The sequence below is a fragment of the Carica papaya genome, chromosome 2 (genome assembly GCF_054855325.1).
Source record: "Carica papaya isolate Zhongbai chromosome 2, ASM5485532v1, whole genome shotgun sequence".
Classification (NCBI taxonomy): Eukaryota; Viridiplantae; Streptophyta; class Magnoliopsida; order Brassicales; family Caricaceae; genus Carica; species Carica papaya.
The window spans coordinates 11,479,617-11,497,637 of NC_142310.1; the positions used below are offsets into that span (position 1 = coordinate 11,479,617).

The following is an 18,021-nucleotide window of genomic DNA, read 5'->3' on the forward strand; positions in this document are numbered from 1 at the left end:
TGCCTTCATGTGAGATATAAGATTTTTTTTTTTTTACAGTATTATTTTGCAACATAAATATTTTGATTATTCCTTTATAAAATTTTATTTTGTACAAAAATATTAAAATATATAATATTTATTAGGGAACTTAATTAAACCCCACATGGTAAATAAATCTTTTTAGAGCGGAGAAACTCAATTCTTTTGGTTGATATTACAGGCGACTACAATGGTTGCCACCATGACGTAAGCACCAAAAGTGCTCTCTTTCTGCTCCCCCGATCTCTTCTGTCCACTTAATTTCACTTGCGGGCAAAGAAAGCTCGAGTTTTTTTTTTGTTTTCTTTTTCTTTTTTTTTTTAAGGGAGAAAAGAAAATCTTGTAAAGGTTTTGAGTAGAAGAAGAAGAAGAAGAATAGTTGTAATATTAGCAGTCTCCAATGACAGTTTGTCATAGCTACTTTTTCCTTCATCATTTCCCTTGTCTCCATGTCTCTCGTGTCTCTTTCCCTTTTTCCCTTGCCGGCTATGAACGCGTTTCGTTCTTTTTTCTTTTCTATTTTGTTTTGCTTTTTCTCTGGGTGGTGAATAGTAAATTTATAGACCCACTACTTTGAATCTCTCACCAAATGTTTTATCATTTTCTTACTGTGATAATGGTTTTTTACTTTTGCCAGTCAAGTGTCATGATCCATTGTGGTTCCCTCTGTTTTCTATTATTTCTATATAATATAATAGTATACAAGTTCACCTTCTGTTTCTCTAGTCGTGTTTCTTTCTTTTTGTTGGTGGGTATCGTGGTGTATGGTCCATGATACTTCTTGTTGTTGTTCTCGGTTGTGGTAGCATTGTGGGGTGTACACAAACAGGCACTTGGGTTCTTTGCTCTGAGCTGTAAAGTCCACCTACTGAGTCTTCTCCTTTGACCCTTTTAGCTCTTTTTCTATGGCCGTTTGATTCCATTTTCTCCCTTTAATTTGAATTTCAATCGTGATGAAGTGGTAACACTGCTGGTTTTCTTGAGGGTTTGGTTTGATCTTCGATGGGTGTTTTTGGATTTGTTGTATACCATAATTGAAGTTGTGCCTTTCTTCTTCCCTCTTCCATGGCGCCTGCTGGAAAGGTCACCGAGTTCCGCAAGGAAGGAAATGACTGGTAATTTAGCCCTCGCTTTTACATTCCCTATATGCATCTTCTAATAGTTTCCTTTTTGGGGTAACATAATTTAGGATTTTCTGGGCTTATAATTATCTTCTCTTGGTTCTTGACGTATAATTAAATCTTTATTGGTTTCATATAGGGTTTATCAAATCCTGAACTATAAGAAATTTCTTTAAGGTTGTACCAATGCTTCTTTCTTTTTTCTTTTTTCTCCCGTTTATCAGTTTCAGACAACTTAGGAAGGTTGAATGAAAAAGCAGACCAGGGATCGTTTTTTGGATGAAAATGTTATTCATACATATATATTTGCCGTAATATATATATTCGTTTGGTGGCAGGTTCTGCAGTGCAGGGTTGCCAAGTGACATCACTGTAGTTGTGGATGGTGTAAATTTTCATCTTCATAAGGTAAGCCCATTTCCCACTTGTTAGAGTTTGGGTCTCCCGTTCCCTTAACTAGTTTAGCAGTCCTAGACTTGTTTTAATGTTGCATCCGTTGCTTATCTTCACTTTGGGCAGAGTTTGCTCTTACCAGCTGCTAATTATTCTGATTACTCTCTGGCTATGGTCCACTTATTATACTATCAGGATTGGCATGGCAATGGTTTTTTTTCTGTCTTACTAAAATCTTGGAACCAGTTAACCACCAAAAGGAGGGAAGACAAAAAATCATTGACACAGTGTTCTTAATATGAAATATCTCCTAATTTGAGTAATGTTACATGACATGATTAATGATCGTCTGTGACTGAGAATTTATAATTGAACTTGAAGTTGTATGTCTTAGCTAAGAGGCATATGGCCCAAATGTATCATACTCTTTTACTCATGGATCGATTTTCTCAGAATATTAATCTGGGGCCATGGGCACCCAGAAAGAAATGGCCTCTTCTCTTTTTACCTGTCTGGATTGAAGGGCTTTAATTGGTACGCTGTTCATTCCCCTCTCAAAGACTCCCCACTTCTTGGTGTAAAAATAGTTTGATGTTTATGATGTCAGAAAGAAACTGTATGTATTTGTAGGGATTCTTATGCCAATAAAGGAAGAAAATGAATAGGAAAATTAACTTCATAAGAAAGACCTACACTGGTACATAACTATATAGGAAATGTATAATATATTAATACCCCCCCCCAGCTTGGAGCATATATATCATATGCATCAAGCTCATTAAATAAACTCCACAGGGGTTCCTCTAAGGATTTTGTGAACATTTCAACTAATTGGTCTACTCAGTTTACATAGGTAGTTTGAATCACATATAGGAAGCTTTTCTCAAATAAAATGATAATTAACCCCAATATATTTAGTTCTCTCTGAAAAACTGAATTTGATGCCACATGGATCAGTATTTGCTTATCACATAGTAACTTCATGGGTTGTGATGGTGTAAAATAAAGTTCATAAACTAGATATTTCAACCAAATCAGCTGATGTGTAGCAATTTATGACAAACTATGGTTAATTTGCCTATTAAGAATTTGGGAATACAATCTAGATGTTACACCTAGGTATCTTAGGTATCACATCTAAGAACTAGTAAGCGACAAATTTAAGGATTTGATTGCATTGCATAACTATAAAATTGAGAAAGTTGCCAAAGAACGTTTTGTATTGAATAAATGAACTTTATCAAAAGCAAGATTATGAAGGCATCTATGACACTTCCTCGCAAACCTTTTTCGGATGAAAATAGACTCAAAGGGTGTCTGAGATTTCTTATTTGATACTTATAAGTAGCTTAAGCATTCTTGTTCTAATATTCGCATTTGATAACATAAAAAGCATAATGCTTATTAGGTGACTGTGAAAGGTAGAAAAATAAGTACTGTAATGTTCACAAGTTGCATGGAGGGCCACAAGTCATAGTATCATACAAGGATCCCTTGTTCACAAGTCTCTTATGAAAAGAATTTATGAAAGCAGCTGGAACCAACCTTCATTTCAGCATTGCTTACCATCCTTAAACAGATGGTCAGACCAAACAGCTTAATCAATGCCTGGAGATGTATTTGAGGTGTATGGCTCATGATCAATCAAAAACATGGGCAAAATGGTTATCCACTGCTGAGTGGTGGTATAACACGACCTACCATACAAACCTCAATGTAATCCCCTTCCAGGCTCTCTACGGAAACGCACCTCCTCAATTTTTGGATGCTATTGATTTTTCATCAGCTTCACTATATGTGGAAGAATTATTGGCAGAAAGAGAAGATATGAAAAAGATGATTAGACAGCGACTCTTGAAGATATAATCTCGACTGAAGGAATATGCTGATAAAAATCGCTGTGAAAGAAATTTTAAAGAACAATACTGGATGCTATTCAAACTACAACCGTACAAGTAAGATACTGTAAAGCAAGTGAGAAGATCCAAGTTATCATCGCACTTCTATGGATCATTGCAAATAATACAGATAATTGGATCAATAGTTTCCAAGAAGTGTACTAAAGGAAGAGACAGTATGATATAGAATTTACCAGTCAATAAAAGAGAGGTTGTACTCAGTGTTCAGGCCCAACAAGTACTGTAACACCAGGTCATCATGTAAGGATCACTAATCTGTGAAACAAGTGCCAATGCAATGGGAAAACACTACAACAGAAGAGTGTACTTGGGAAGACTATGCGTATCTACAACAATAGTTTCTATATCTCAATCTTGAGGACAAGATTGATACCGAAGCGAAGGGTATTGTCAAGAAGCCGCCTCTGGTGGTCTACTACAAAAGGAAAGGCAGAAAGGGGAACACATAGGGGTAAAATTGTCTTTTCATGTGTACAAATTAGGGTTAGAGTTGTTGACCAAAATTAACAAGTAGGACCCTTCCCTGCTGCTGTAGCTTCTGGGCTGTTCCCGCCTCTCTTTGCTGCTCTTTTTCCCTACCATTTGTAGCCTATAAATAGGCCTTTCCTATATGAATGAAGAGCACCGGAAAATCAAACACATTACCTCAGGAAAATCTCTCTGATTCCTCTGTTTTTTCTCTCTCTTTCTCTCAAGTTTGAAACCATGAGCAAGGCTTCTGACGTATAGCCATCATGTCTTCCTTTGCATCTTCTCCTTTTGTTTCATTTCAAAATGGAAGTTATTCTTCTTTGGGCATTGATAACCAATGTGTGCACTCTACCCACACCTAAAGCAAACAATTTACTTACACTTGGAAGCTAGTCTTGGAAATAACATCCATTCTTCAGCTCACTTTTGATTCAAAGGTATTCTTAGGATTGGATTCCATAATCGAAAACTTAATATTTCTTGGGAACCAGATATTTAAAAGATTCTTTCATGTCAATGGCAGCTTAATAAGTTTATACAATGGTTGCAGGAGGTTGTTGAATTAATTCTTTTTTTTTTTTTTTAATTTTCAGCCTCAATCTTGCCATGAATTGAAATAATGCTTGTCTTTTACCAATTATATTCTCATGATACTGTGGCAATATATTTTGCAACTCCAACAAATTTCATGTTGGCAAATTTGATTTTGGTGTATTTGAGATAAGACAATCTAGGAAGAAACTAGGGTCTCCTATTCTATTAAAATCAAGAGCTTTGAATTTTACCTTCGTAGTAATATCTCCAGCATTATATTCAATGTGTCTCCAATCAATAGCTTAGGCAACTTGCAAATTTGAACTGGTGGAGCTATTTGTGCAGTGCGCAAATGTCTTATTTTCTTTTCAAATGTATTGATTTTAATTTGTATTGTTTCAAGGGTATTAGTGTCTACCTTGTACGCTTCTGCGTTGTACTCAATTTAGCGTTAGTCACCATATTTTGAAACTGAAATTTTTCTTAAACCAGAGACTAACTAGCCTGTTTGAGGCGGGAAGCAGTCAAAGGAATCGATCTGGTCAAACTTGAAGGTCAGAGAAATCAAAATAGGTCAAATTGAGCAAGCCCCACTAGCAGTTGAGTGCATGTGTCTTTCAGTCTCCAGATAGTGGCAGGCTTCTGTTAGTCAACCTGATTTAGGTTGTACATTTGTTCAAATGGATGGGATTGCACAACGGGGCTAAAATGCATTAGGTGGCCCTGTGTTTCCAAATGGAGTTTCATGGCCAGGCTTGAAGTGGAACTCCAGATCAGTGCACTCACATTGGAGCAGTAGGTGGACATTTTCTTGAGTGGTTTGAAGGAGGACGCTCTTATGGAAATAGAACTCCAGAATATGCATGATTTGACATTAACAATGAGTCTCCTGCGACATTATGAGCAATGACCCTCAGAATTTTCCAGCGTATCCTCCTCAAAACAATGTTTTCTTTTGCCAAATGAGAGCCAGCAAGGCAATCAGCCCCCTTTGTCTCGAATCCCAGAGGTCAAATGGTTGTTGGCGTCAGAAATTGATGAATGACACGAACAGGCACTTTGTTTCAACTATAATGAGAAGTTTGAGCCTGACCCTGTTGCAAACTCCTTTTCTGGCCAGAAGTTGAAGATTCATTGCCAATGGGCACCATATAACCATAAGCTCTAGAAACATAAGGAAGATGAAGATGAACAATAATCATCTCAAATTTCTTCTGACTAATTACTCATCTTTTGTGCTTGAGGACAAGAGCAATTTGGAGGAAAGTGATGTTAAGAACCATTAATAATTAGTTCCTAGATGTATTTAAGTTAATTAGTATGATAAAATATTTTGTAGAAGTATTAAAATGTTGGTAGTTATTAAGATAAGAATAACTCAAGAAAATTCTAAGGAGGCAGTTACTATATTCTGCATAACGTAATATATTTCCAGAATAACTACCCTTTCTTCTCTTGTGTCAAAATCAAAGTTTATGTCCTTGGGGTAGATTTTGAATGAAGAAAAATTTATTAAGTTTTGAATACTTTTCTTACTCGAGACTACCATTCCTCATGTAACAAAATCAAGATTTCTGTCCTTGAGACAGATTATGAATGGAAAAAAAATATTAAAGTTTTGAGTACTTTTCTTACTCAAGATATTGTTGAGTTTTCTCTTAATGAGCTCATACATTGATAAGATAGGTAAAGGATGGAAGACAGGAAAGGATCCGAAAATTCCTACTGATTTTCAGGTTCATCGTCCCATAACAAGATCCATCAGTAGGGGTCGTAACAGTAACTGCAAAAAAATTCTCCTGCACTAGTTTCTTACTTTTTGAACTTGAGAACAAGTGCGAATTAAAGGAGGGAAGTGACATTAAGAACTATTAGTAATTAGTTTTTATACGTATCTAAGTGTAATTAGTATGATAAAATATTTTTTAAATTAGTTATTCAATGTTGTAGTTATTAAGAGAATAATAAGTCTGAGGAGATAACAAGGATGTAGTTACTATATTCTGGATAAGGGAATTAATTTCCACAATATCTACCCTTTCTTCTCTTACAATAAAATCAAAATTTATGTTCTTGTGACAGATTATGAATGAAGAAAAATTTAGTAAGTTTTGAGTTTTTCTTAATAAAGGGACTGTTTGGTTCTCTCTTTTTTTTTTCTCTTTTTTTTTAAATGAACTCATACTTAGGGGAAGGTAGGTAAAGGACAGAGGACAAAAAAATATCAGAAAATTCCTACTGATTTTCAGGTATCCCATGACGAGATCCATTAGTAGGGATTATAACAATAACCGTCATAAATTTCTCCATCCACCAATTTCTCACTGTTTGCGCTTGACAACCAGCACGACACAAAGGAGGGAAGTGATGTTGAGAACCATTAATAATTAGTTTTTATATGTATTTTTAAGTACAATTTGTATGATAAAATATCCTGTAAATTAGGTATTAAATGTTGGTAGTTATTAACATAAAATAAGTAAAAAAGATGACAAGAAGCTAGTTATTTTATTCTGGATGAGGTTGTTAAAATTTCCAGGATAACTATCCTTCCTGCTCTTATAATAAAATCAAAAATCTGTATTTGGGACAGATTATGAATGAAGAAAAGGGAACTGTTGTAAAATAAAAAACCCATGGATTTTGGTTTTGTTTTCTTATTGAACTTTATTTCAATTACCATAGCAACGAGCTTTCATCTAGCTTCAGCTTGATGCTATGGTCTCGTCTTGGTTTCTACAACAATTAGTAATTCATTATAGTTATATTGGTGGCTGAGATATGGCTCAAGCAATTCTTTCTTTGAAAAATATGTTTGAGAAAAAAGGCTTGAAATTGAAGCACTGTATATGCAAGAATTAGCTGATGCATAAGTACCATCTACCAAGTCAAAAGAAGAGAATGGGAATATGATATATGAAAATGAATAGCACACTTGTTACCTTAACAGGTTTATTATGTTTTGGAAAATGAATATGGCTAGTATTTAAGATCAATAACACTGTCGTTTTTGGCTTTAGATTATAGGTATGCAAATGCTTTTCCAAGTTTGTTTGAGATTGACCTTTTAATATGTGGGGTACAAAGGAGTATATCAAGCATTTTGCTGTCAATAATATATTATTTTCCAGCTGTATTTTATCATGGTATTGCGATCTATATTTTCATTCCTCACTAAGACATTTTAATTGTTGACCAAGTTATGGTCCTAATGTTGATATGACTTCTCCTGTAGTTTCCTTGCATCTGGAGCTGCAGTTATTTGTAAGTGACCTTCATGGCCTCCATAAAGAAATAAAATATGCAAACTGTAGCATCCGATGTTTTTCCTTTGCCAACAGATAGCGAAACTTTGCACTATTGCACAAGGAAATGTGTGTTTGATACTCTGAGTAACATCTTCATTATTAAATTTTTATTTTTGTAACACGTTATTGAAAGGCAATGAATGATTTTAGCAGTACATATTAATATGTCCGTGATTCACTCATCTAGTTACAAGTACATGAATTTTCTAGTATTAATGTATGATCTTTTAAATGGAAGCAGCAATCACATGATGAGATAAAAAATTACCCTGTTCTACTTTTTTGTGATGCGTTCCGAAATCTGGACTGAGTTTCTAAGCGATCATGTGACATAGTTGTATGAATCAATCTTCAATGTCATAGTGGAAATATTTATACTTGTATTATTTCTAAAGAAAGGTCAGGTAACAGCTATGCATGATTGTACAGTTTCCGCTCATATCAAGATGTGGAAGAATAGCACGAATATATGAAGATTTGAGAAATACCTGTGAAAAGAATTCTACCACAGCACTTGAAGAATTCCCTGGCGGCCCTGGCACTTTTTTTATTGTTGCTAAATTCTGCTATGGTGCTCGCGTGGAATTCACATCAAGAAACATAGCTTTGGTTTATTGTGCAGCCGACTACCTTGAAATGACAAATGAATATGGGGAGGATAACTTGCTTTCTAAGTCTGAAAGTTTCTTCCGCAGGAATGTACTTTGCAACTGGAAGGACACTATATTGTGTCTTCAAAGTTCCGAATCTGTTTTGCTGAGGGCTGACAAGCTTCAGATGGTAAGCAAATGTTTGAGTGCTCTATCTGTTATGGTTTGCACAGATCCTAGTTTGTTTGGATGGCCCATGATGATGTATGGTAGTCGACAGAGTCCTGGTGGAAGTATACTGTGGAATGGAATAAATACAGGAGCTAGAATCCGAAGCTCTGAATCTGACTGGTGGTTCGAGGATGTCTCTTATCTCAGTATGAGTATGTTTGGAAGACTCATCAAGACCATGGAAGCAAGGGGCATAAGACCTGAAAATTTGGCTGCTGCCATAATGTATTACGCTAGAAAGTATATACCAGGTCTGAGCCGATGGCAGAATGAAAAGAGTGGCAGAACTAGAACAGTTGCAAGTTTTAGCCTAACACCTGCTTCTGTTGATCAAAAGGTTTTGCTGGAAACAATTGAAAACTTTCTCCCACAAAAGAAGGGCAAGTCCTTCTGCCGTTTTCTTTTGGGACTTCTTCGTGTTGCACTTATATTAGGTGTCAATGAAACATGTAGGAATTCTCTAGAGAGGAGAATTGGGATGCAGCTGGAGCTGGCAACCCTAGATGGTCTCTTGATTCCCACTTATTCGGATTCTGATACTCTCTACGATACAGATTGTGTTGAACGGGTCGTCCATCATTTTAGGTCCTCTGAGGCAGGGTTGACATCATTTTCCCCATTGGCAGTGGATCCAGAAACATCGCCTTCATCAGAACCTTTACAAAAAGTTGCTAGATTGATAGATAACTATATTGCCGAGGTTGCTTCTGATGTAAATTTGAAACCAGTAAAGATAAGATCCCTTGCAGAGGCTCTTCCAGAAATTTCAAGACCTTTGCATGATGGTCTATACAGAGCACTTGATATTTATTTCAAGGTGAACTTCTCCAACCAACTCTTGTTAGTAAATTATTCTTGTTTTCTGTAGTTATATATATATATATATATATAAGCTTTAACACATTGCCCACAGTGCAGGCACACCCATGGCTATCAGAGAAGGATAAAGAAGAGCTTTGCAACATTATTGACTATCAGAAACTGTCCATAGATGCCTGTGCTCATGCTTCCCAAAATGAAAGGTTGCCACTTAGAGTCATTCTCCAGGTGCTGTTTTTTGAGCAGATGCATCTGAGAACTGCTCTAGCTAGCTGTCTCAATGTCTTGGACACTGTAAGTGCTCCAGCAGGTGCTGCCATCACTATCCCAAGTGACGCAGCAGGCCAGATTGTTCAGAGAGATGGGTGGGTGACAGTTGTTCGTGAGAACCAGGTTTTAAAGGGAGACATGGAAAAGATGAGGTCTAGAGTTGGGGAACTTGAACAAGAATTTGGTAAAATAAAACTAGAGATGAAAAGAGTCAGTACATCACATACTTCTCTAAGTTCACCTCACTTGGTTGCCAAGAAAATAGGGTGCAAGCTTCTTCCGAGATCCTTGGATGCCCAGGCAGATATTGTTGAAAGCACTGGACCCACTCCAAGAGCATCCGTTGAGCAATCACGCACATCTCGTCATTCTAGACACAGGAAAAGTTTCTCACTGTTTTGAGAGCTAACAAAATGAAGTCATCATCCATGTTTGATGCCATACAAGACAGATACAAAAGAGATAGAGTCTTGCTTCTCGTGGAACTTGGCTTTGGCAAGCACAGGAAATAGGCCAATAGCTCCTCCCCATGCTAACCAAAAGGTATACTTACACTTGAAAGGTAGAGTTGGAAGCTGTTGATTGTTGGACCCAAAAATTGAATGTGAAGGCTGTCACTGAAAGTATAATGCTGCAAAGCAAATTGATATCTGATGGGCAGACAGGTCCAATCTTGACATAATTTGAGGAGGGAGCTATCATACATGTAAATAGGCCAAAATTTCACTTGCAGGCGGAGTATATGATTTGTTTTAATATGTCGTGTGATTCTTGGGTTATACATGTACAGCTTTGTGAATCAAGATGAAAGTTGAGGTTGTAGAATTCATGTTGCTGTTTATGTACAGATATTCAACTCATCTCAAGCTCTTTCTTCGTCAATTGTATTCTTCCAATGTTTGGCATTAAAAAAAGAGGCTTTTGAATTTGTTGCTCTTTATGTTCAGGTTCATGGGCAATTCTGAATCTCTTATGATATGAAGACTCAAAAGAGTTTTTTTTAGTAAGAAAAGATCTGTTAGAAGTTGTTTCTCTTGGGTGGCACCCAGTGTTGTGCTAATAACATATACTTAAACGTCAATTTCATGAGAATGTCACGAGATATTGTTATACAGTAATCTTAATTGTTTCGAAAAAAACTATTATCAATAAAAATAATTTCATTTTGTTATTATTTTTATTTATTTCATTATAGGATGATAAAAAATTTAAGAATTCTTGAATGGAATATTGATTGTAATAAATGGGAGAATGTTTTGAGTCCTTAAAAGGTTGATAATGATAACTTAAAAAGGATATTTGTAAATCTGAGTTTAGATTGATGCACATTATGTTTATTCTCTTCATCTTTGTAGGTACAGGAATGGAATTGAAACGAATTACAATGGGGTTTTAGGTATTACTTTCTTCTCATCGTCATCAGCTGTCGCTTTGGCCGAGTGGTTAAGGCGTGTGCCTGCTAAGTACATGGGGTTTCCCCGCGAGAGTTCGAATCTCTCAGGCGACGAATTTTTTTCGACTTTTCATTTTTCTGCAACCAATCAGCGTTGGGACTTCGTGGATTCGACCGTAGCCGATCACATTAACACCTCGATGGTGTTCTGATCATAAACCCTGCTCGATCAACCTCTCTGTTCTTCAATTTCTTATCGTTTCTAATAAACAAAACGTCATTTTCTTTTTCGGGTAAGGAAATGTCAATTTGTGAACCGAGCTTAAAAGTACGGCATCTCTCAAGCTTCGTGAACGATGGTACTGCTAATTTAGCTGGGCAATGTAACCGTAATGCAGACACTGAGACTATTCTTCTTTGTTGCTACAGAAACCCTAATATTGAATCTCAGCGAATCTCTTTGAAATTGGTTTCCTCTTCCCGCCATCACCCCGTCCAATGCGTCGAATCCAATTCTGATGCTAAGAGTATGGTCGCTGGCTCCGGTGAGGGACAACATGGTGATTTCGAGGAGAAGCTTGGAGATTTAAAGGTGAGTACCGAGCCAAAAGTCGAAGGAAGAGGTGGGGGTCGTGGTGATAGTGGTGGAGGTGACGGTGAAGGTGGTGGTGGTGGTGGTGATGATAGTGGTGGTGAAGAGGAGGAGGAGAGGGAGTTTGGGCCGATATTAAATTTTGAGGAGGTGATGAGAGAGGCCGAATCGAGAGGGGTGAAGTTACCATCGGATATGTTGGAGGCGGCGAAAACCACTGGGATTCGGAAGCTGTTCCTTCTTCGTTATCTGGACTTGGAGGTAGAATTTGAATGTGGTTTCTTGTTGCTTTCCTGAAATTTGAATAGTTTGTGTGCTTTTCTGTAAGCCAAAATAGGAACAGTTAGACGTCCGCTGTCTAGGTTGCTGATTAATATAGGATGGAGATTGTAAAATCTAGTTGATTTACTGGTCCTTTACATTATTCTATGAGAATAAAAGTTAGAATATATATACATACACATATATATATATATATATGTGCAAAAGCAATAGTTGGGCGAGTTGGTTGAATATTTTGATTCCTCACATAGGTGACTGAAACTTACTCACTTCACAACTAGTTGGAAGCTCCTTTTGCGTATCTTCTTGCACTTTCTTGGTTCAAAATAGACACTGATGCCCAATTGAAATGTTACATATGCAGGGTTCAGTTTGGCCATTAGGCTTTTTAATGAAGTTCTGCTCAATGCTTCGCAACCGAATGCTAGCTGATCCTTCATTTCTTTTTAAAGTGGGAACGGAGGTCAGTGGATCATCATAACTTCGTGGAGTTAACTTAGGTTGTAAGGCAGCACATCTGCCATCAATTCTTCAGACATGCCTGGGGAAGGTTCTAGGCTATATTTTATACTTTAAACTTTTTTTTTAAAGGTTGTATTGATACTCATTTTAGTTTTCAATAATCAAAATGGTTTCTTTTTCTATTATTTAATTTTAGAAAATATATTTTTTTGGTTATGTTTGGAAAATGTTTTTTGAAAAATCCTTCTATTTTGTCTTCAAGATTGTTTGTTTTTAGTTTGATTCTTTAAAAAATATAAATTATTTTATAATCGATTGTATTTTCTCTCTAATTTTATATCCAAAAAAAAAATTTTGAACAGGAAAGACAGACTAGTTTCAACAACAAACACATCTTAGTTTCTTTGAATGTCTGTAATCATTGTTACTGTGAGCAATATGGCTTTTTGATGGAAAAGGAAATATTTGGTGCCATATCTATGCAAAAGGAAGAAAATAGAATCCTGGCTGTATAAGCTTGGATCTTCAGTTCTTATGCATTTACTGTGTTTATTCATACTTCTCCATGTTTCTTGTAATGCAGATAGTGATCGATTCTTGCTGTGCAACATTTGCAGAAATGCAGAAAAGGGGAAAAGATTTCTGGTTAGAGTTCGAATTGTACCTTGCTGACCTTTTGGTTGGTGTGGTTGTTGACATTGCTTTGGTTGGTATGTTAGCTCCATATGCTCGTATCGGGAAGCCTTCTGTGGCATCAACTGGTTTATTTGGACGAATAAATCATGCTTGTGCAGCTCTTCCCAGCAGGCTAGTATTTCATGTGGCAATTTTTTCGTATTGAAAATTCTTTGTAATCCTTTTCTTCTGTTAGTTAGACAACCTTGCTACTAGGCAAATCATAGTTTTAATACTAAATAATGGTTATTTACATGTAGTTCTTTTATTTTTATTTACATGTAGTTCTTTTATTTAGTTTTCTTTCAATGAACATGTCCAGCCAAATGTGAGTGATTTTACCGTCTATACTTAAGATAATAGAGATAGAAGGTATTGTGATTCTACTCCATGACTGCAGTTTTGATGTCTGCTTGTCCCAACTTGGTGGTGTTGAGACATGCAGTAGTCATTTAAGAATTCATGGCCTACCTGGGGTCCATGATTAAGTTTGAATGTGAGACCACAATGAAGGTTTCTGACTTTCCATGTATATATCACAACAAAATAGCTTTTAGCATAGTGAGATGCTGGTTTGTGTGTCATCTGCATTTTTGTTTATTTTCTCTTTTCTTGCAGGCACGATCGCAATGAGGATTCTAAATCCTAGTTGCATGCAGCCTTATAAGTTCATAGAAATAATAACCACTTACTGTTTTGCATTATCTGTACAGTGTTTTTGAAGCTGAAAGGCCAGGATGCAGATTCTCAGTTAAGCAGAGGATTGCAGCATACTTCTACAAGGTACCATAACTGAGTAACCTCTGAGTAATTTGTCACCTTCTACTTAGTTTGAGCACAAAGTGTTGGTTAATGGGTCCCTGTTCACTTGCATTTCTCATTTTCACTTCTCATTTTCACTTCTCATTTCATGGATCTCCTATTTAGAACCAGGTTATCTCAGTCTCTATATGCCAATATCTCTTGCCAGTATTGGTAGACAGTTAACTAATTACTACTGAAAATTAACTTATTGCAACATTTTGAATCCAGGGTTTATTGTATGGTTCAGTTGGGTTTAGCTGTGGCCTGATTGGTCAAGGCATTGCAAATCTGATCATGACTGCCAAAAGGTGATCCTCTATCTGGATTCTTTGATTTTCAATGTCATTCTGCCACCATATTGATAGTACGCATCAGCTTTTCTAGCAGTAACTTTAGTTTTAAACTATTGGTATGAGAATGTTAATTAAACACATGAAATCAATTGGCTTTTCGGTACTTGTTGGATTTTAAGTTGTATCTAAGAGTTGGTGCTACCTAGATGTCTCTCTGTTGACAAGTTGCTTGGTTCTGCTCGAAGTTTAAATAGCTTCACCTTGCTCAGGAAATATAGCTTTTATAACCTAGTTTATCTCATTTCCCTTAGGGACAACCTGGCAAGAATGGTGCATTATGATTGATAAGTTTATTGATCGAGGATGTGTGATGTCCCAGCTAAGATTCCTAGAACAAATTTCTTCCAGCAGGGAACCTATATAAATGGAACCCAGCCCTATTGCTAGTTATACAACGGACTTCTGCACCCCCTTTTGCATCCCTGGATTCTTTGGTTTTTTTTCAGTAACTTTTTTGTCTATCTATACCAGATAAGTGTGCAATATAGGTTGAAGCTCTGCTGGTGTTTATTGTGGTTAGTTTCTTTCTAGTGTTGGCTGCATATTGCTTTTGCATGAGGGGATGATGTTGCTCACTGGATTTTCCATGTGGTCAGGAGGATAAAGAATTCAGAAGAGGACATTCCTGTGCCGCCTCTTGTGCAAAGTGCATTACTTTGGGGTATGTTCATAGTTCCATTTCAGATTGTAGCTGCTAAATTCATACAGATGCGAAGATTATAAAATTCATGGATATCCTTTCTGCTTTTACAGGGGATCTATTGTGTGTTTCTTTTTTTTTTTTTTTTTTCTCTTTTAACATTTACTTTTCTCAGTGCTGTTAGCATCTTCAATTTCTGTTAAGACACCTTAACTGCATCATTGGTGAATTATGGACACATGGGTTTCAGCATCCCCGAGCAATGTCGCAAGTTGACACTGTTAAGATGAACCTTGGGACTGCTTGACCCAGTTTGTCCATGTAATGCCCGAGAAAACTGAAATGATGACTAATGGTTTATTTTTTTGTCTAAATACTTTGTGGAAATTAAATGAATTGATTAATCTAGTTCTGTCCTTTTGACCAGAAAATTAGTGTGAATACTCTTCCATACCATTTTAGGAATGTACGAATGTAGTTGGAGCTTCTTGTATTCGTTCTTCTTTGGCTTGATTGGGTTGGAATGCATTCATTTCGACAGCATATTCATATTACACAGTTACATATAGACACTTTAATGCCCTTCTGCTTATTGATTTGGTTTGGCTTCTGGATAAGGTGTTTTCCTCGGAGTCTCTTCAAATACTCGTTATCAAATCATTAATGGACTGGAACGTCTGGTGGAAACATCTCATTTGGCAAAGCGGGTCCCACCTGTTGCAATGGCTTTCACTGTAGGTGTGAGATTTGCTAACAATATTTATGGTGGAATGCAGTTCGTGGATTGGGCAAAGTGGAGTGGGGTGCAGTAGCAGCAGCCTTTTCTGGCTAAATGTTGCTTCCACATCCTTTTCTGTATCATCAGTCATTAAGGTAGCTCTCTTCCCGGGCAAAACAACAGGGAATGAACTTAATGGGATATACATTTGTGTAGGTGCCGATGAGAAGCCACGTCTTTTGTTGGCTTGTCTCGTTACAACTAGATGCATGAATAGAAGGTAGCGATGAGGAGAGTAATGATAGCTCTGCATCCATCTTTTGTTTCAGCATTCCTGAATGTTTTTATTGTGTTTTCCTTTCCAGAGTTAGAATAATTTGAGGTAACTCAATCAAATTACAACTTGTAATACATTTAGGCGTTACATTATACTAAGCCCTGTATTTTTTAAAGACAAAAAGAAAATGAGTGATCTTAACATAAACAAAACTCCAACTGGTAAACAAAAGCTATTTTTCGAATGCCGTAAAGTGCTATAATCAAACATCAATTGGTCTCACAGGATGGACGAGATTTGAAATCTTGAAATGGTGGGTAGAGATTGCCAAGGAAAAAAATTAATAATGTTCTGCAGCAATCCGTACAAAAATTTCCCCAAATTCGATGAACATTGCAGAAATTCTATCCCTTCTCTATGGCTAAGACGTGGCATTAGGTAGGCGATTAAGGCAAATAAGAAAAGTCACTTCAGAATGCAAGTCACGAATAGTTTTTACTTCTCTGTTCTGACGACAACAACCATTCTCTAAACTTGGGACGTTGATTGAGGATGTTTACAAATTTACTCTTTTGACTTGTGATTTTTCGAATTACAAAAAACTGGGCCCAGTTTGAGTTAAAATCCATTCGGCCAGACTCATCTGTTTGGCTAATCATTCATGTGTATATTATCTCACCATCAGCTTCTGTTCTTTTCCTGAATCATCTGTGTTCAGAATATCTTCACTTTTTAGGAGTCAAAAAGTTTTCTTAACTATATTTTTAAGGTAAGGTAAATCAGAAACTTAATCATATTGTATATTTAACTCATATATTGAATTGGATTATGTGATTAATCAAAATTCAATTAAATGATATCAAACTGGGTTATCAATAAGAATAAAATCTAACCTTTCCTAATTCTATAATAATTAAGATTTGAAATCATTATAAACAAACTCCCTACTTTCCTACTTCTCAAAACAATGTTAATGATGTTAAGAAACATAAAAATGAATATGAACGCGACTGAGTTGACTGACTCACCCGCCATCCCTTCACCTAAATATGGCAATTGTGGCGGTCCGAGTCAATCACATCCATTAAACCTTATACCACATTGATAATGAAAAAGACACCATTATCGATATGCACCGTGTCAATAAACATGTAATAAACAACCAATAGGAACACCATTAACAGTGCACCTACAATCTGCACTGCACAGCTTACAACCTGCATTGCACAATAAGAATTTGTAGTAACAAACTTTATCATTTATGGAAAGCTGTAAATCACTCATTTGACCACTTGTACAGTTTTGATTCACTGTAAAATTCTATAAATTGAATTCCTCTCATCTCAGCACATTAAGCTGAAAATTGTCCAACATATTCCTTTCATTTTTCTTTCTTAGCATCAGAGCCAAACATGGCTGGCGGTAGTAATGAGGAATCTGTTGTTGTTGATAGCAGAAGCAATGAAGGAAACACTTCAAAAAATATTACAACCATCAAGACCCTGAATATGTCTGCAAGTCTAATGGGCTCATACTCCATGGTTAAGTTGAACCATGATACTCTTTTGTTGTGGAAGAACATGGTACTGCCCTTGATAAGAGGTAATAAATTAGAAGGCTACATAACTGGTGCCAAAATCTGTCAACCAGAGTTCACAGAAGTAGTTGTGCTAGGAACTAAAGATATTCAGGTCACAACAAATCCAGATTTTGAAGAATGGAATGTTCAAGATCAAATGCTCTTAGGTTGGATATATAACACAATTGAGCCCATTGTTGCATCTGAGTTGATGGGTTCTGATACGTCTAAGAAGCTGTGGAACGCTATCAATGATTTGTTTGGAGTTAAAACTAGATCAAATATTGTCTTTTACAAGAGGAAATTTGCTAAAACACAAAAAGGTAGTATGAAAATGGAAGACTACCTGAAGACCATGAAAAATCTTGCTGACAATCTAGTTTTGGCTGGTTATCCAGTGTCTATTGATGATTTGGTGACTCAAGTGCTTACTGGTTTGGACTCACATGAATATAATCCATTGGTATGTCAAATTATGGAAAAAGAAAGCATTAGTTGGATTGACGTGAAGTCTAAACCACTGAGTTATGAAAGGAGACCTGAGCAACTAAATGCTGGAACAGCTGCAA

At 36.4% G+C, this 18,021-nt stretch overlaps 2 protein-coding genes, 2 long non-coding RNA genes and 1 other non-coding gene across 9 annotated transcripts; 4 read left to right on the top strand and 1 right to left on the bottom strand.

Annotated features, from left to right (window-relative positions):
* The first annotated feature begins 160 nt into the window (after window positions 1-160).
* LOC110815597 (Phototropic-responsive NPH3 family protein) lies at window positions 161-10,605 on the top strand. 3 transcript variants are annotated; one of them, XM_022043432.2, is made up of 4 exons: window positions 161-1,136; window positions 1,481-1,550; window positions 8,197-9,405; window positions 9,507-10,605. In XM_022043432.2, the coding sequence occupies exons 1-4, from the start codon at window positions 1,087-1,089 to the stop codon at window positions 10,077-10,079; spliced, it is 1,902 nt and encodes a 633-aa protein (XP_021899124.1). In that variant the 5' UTR covers window positions 161-1,086; the 3' UTR covers window positions 10,080-10,605. The 3 variants fall into 3 exon arrangements, with proteins under 3 accessions (XP_021899124.1, XP_021899125.1, XP_088069449.1); XM_022043433.2 differs by lacking the exon at window positions 161-1,136 and adding an exon at window positions 7,695-7,833; XM_088213323.1 differs by lacking the exons at window positions 161-1,136; window positions 1,481-1,550 and adding exons at window positions 2,053-2,069; window positions 7,695-7,833.
* LOC148268755 (uncharacterized) lies at window positions 2,837-3,823 on the bottom strand. The gene is made up of 2 exons (XR_015816984.1): window positions 3,628-3,823; window positions 2,837-3,326 (listed from the first exon to the last, which is right to left on the bottom strand). It is a non-coding gene; the product is annotated as an uncharacterized LOC148268755 (long non-coding RNA).
* On the top strand, window positions 3,817-5,902 carry LOC148268756 (uncharacterized). The gene is made up of 2 exons (XR_015816985.1): window positions 3,817-4,362; window positions 4,952-5,902. It is a non-coding gene; the product is annotated as an uncharacterized LOC148268756 (long non-coding RNA).
* A 497-nt stretch (window positions 10,606-11,102) lies between the features above and the next one.
* On the top strand, window positions 11,103-11,184 carry TRNAS-GCU (transfer RNA serine (anticodon GCU)). The gene has a single exon. It is a non-coding gene; the product is annotated as a tRNA-Ser (tRNA).
* A 59-nt stretch (window positions 11,185-11,243) lies between these two features.
* RER1 (reticulata-related 1) lies at window positions 11,244-16,007 on the top strand. Of its 3 annotated transcripts, none has more exons than XR_015816983.1 (7): window positions 11,244-11,923; window positions 12,309-12,407; window positions 12,990-13,213; window positions 13,795-13,864; window positions 14,114-14,193; window positions 14,770-14,899; window positions 15,497-15,546. XR_015816983.1 is itself a non-coding variant. In XM_022043429.2 (7 exons), the coding sequence occupies exons 1-7, from the start codon at window positions 11,372-11,374 to the stop codon at window positions 15,688-15,690; spliced, it is 1,284 nt and encodes a 427-aa protein (XP_021899121.2). In that variant the 5' UTR covers window positions 11,264-11,371; the 3' UTR covers window positions 15,691-16,007. The 3 variants fall into 3 exon arrangements, 2 of the variants coding, with proteins under 2 accessions (XP_088069450.1, XP_021899121.2); XM_022043429.2 differs by having other exon boundaries at window positions 11,264-11,923; window positions 14,835-14,899; window positions 15,497-16,007; XM_088213324.1 differs by lacking the exons at window positions 14,770-14,899; window positions 15,497-15,546 and adding an exon at window positions 14,490-14,757 and having other exon boundaries at window positions 11,248-11,923.
* Window positions 16,008-18,021: the final 2,014 nt, after the last annotated feature.

Coding starts and splice junctions, on each gene's coding strand:
- LOC110815597 (XM_022043432.2), top strand. CDS start 1,087: ATGGCGCCTGCTGGAAAGGTCACCGAGTTCCGCAAGGAAGGAAATGAC. Junction 1,137..1,480: donor CGCAAGGAAGGAAATGACTG/GTAATTTAGCCC, acceptor GTTTGGTGGCAG/GTTCTGCAGTGCAGGGTTGC. Junction 9,406..9,506: donor CACTTGATATTTATTTCAAG/GTGAACTTCTCC, acceptor CCCACAGTGCAG/GCACACCCATGGCTATCAGA.
- RER1 (XM_022043429.2), top strand. CDS start 11,372: ATGTCAATTTGTGAACCGAGCTTAAAAGTACGGCATCTCTCAAGCTTC. Junction 12,408..12,989: donor TTTTTAAAGTGGGAACGGAG/GTCAGTGGATCA, acceptor CTTGTAATGCAG/ATAGTGATCGATTCTTGCTG. Junction 13,865..14,113: donor TTGCAGCATACTTCTACAAG/GTACCATAACTG, acceptor TTTTGAATCCAG/GGTTTATTGTATGGTTCAGT.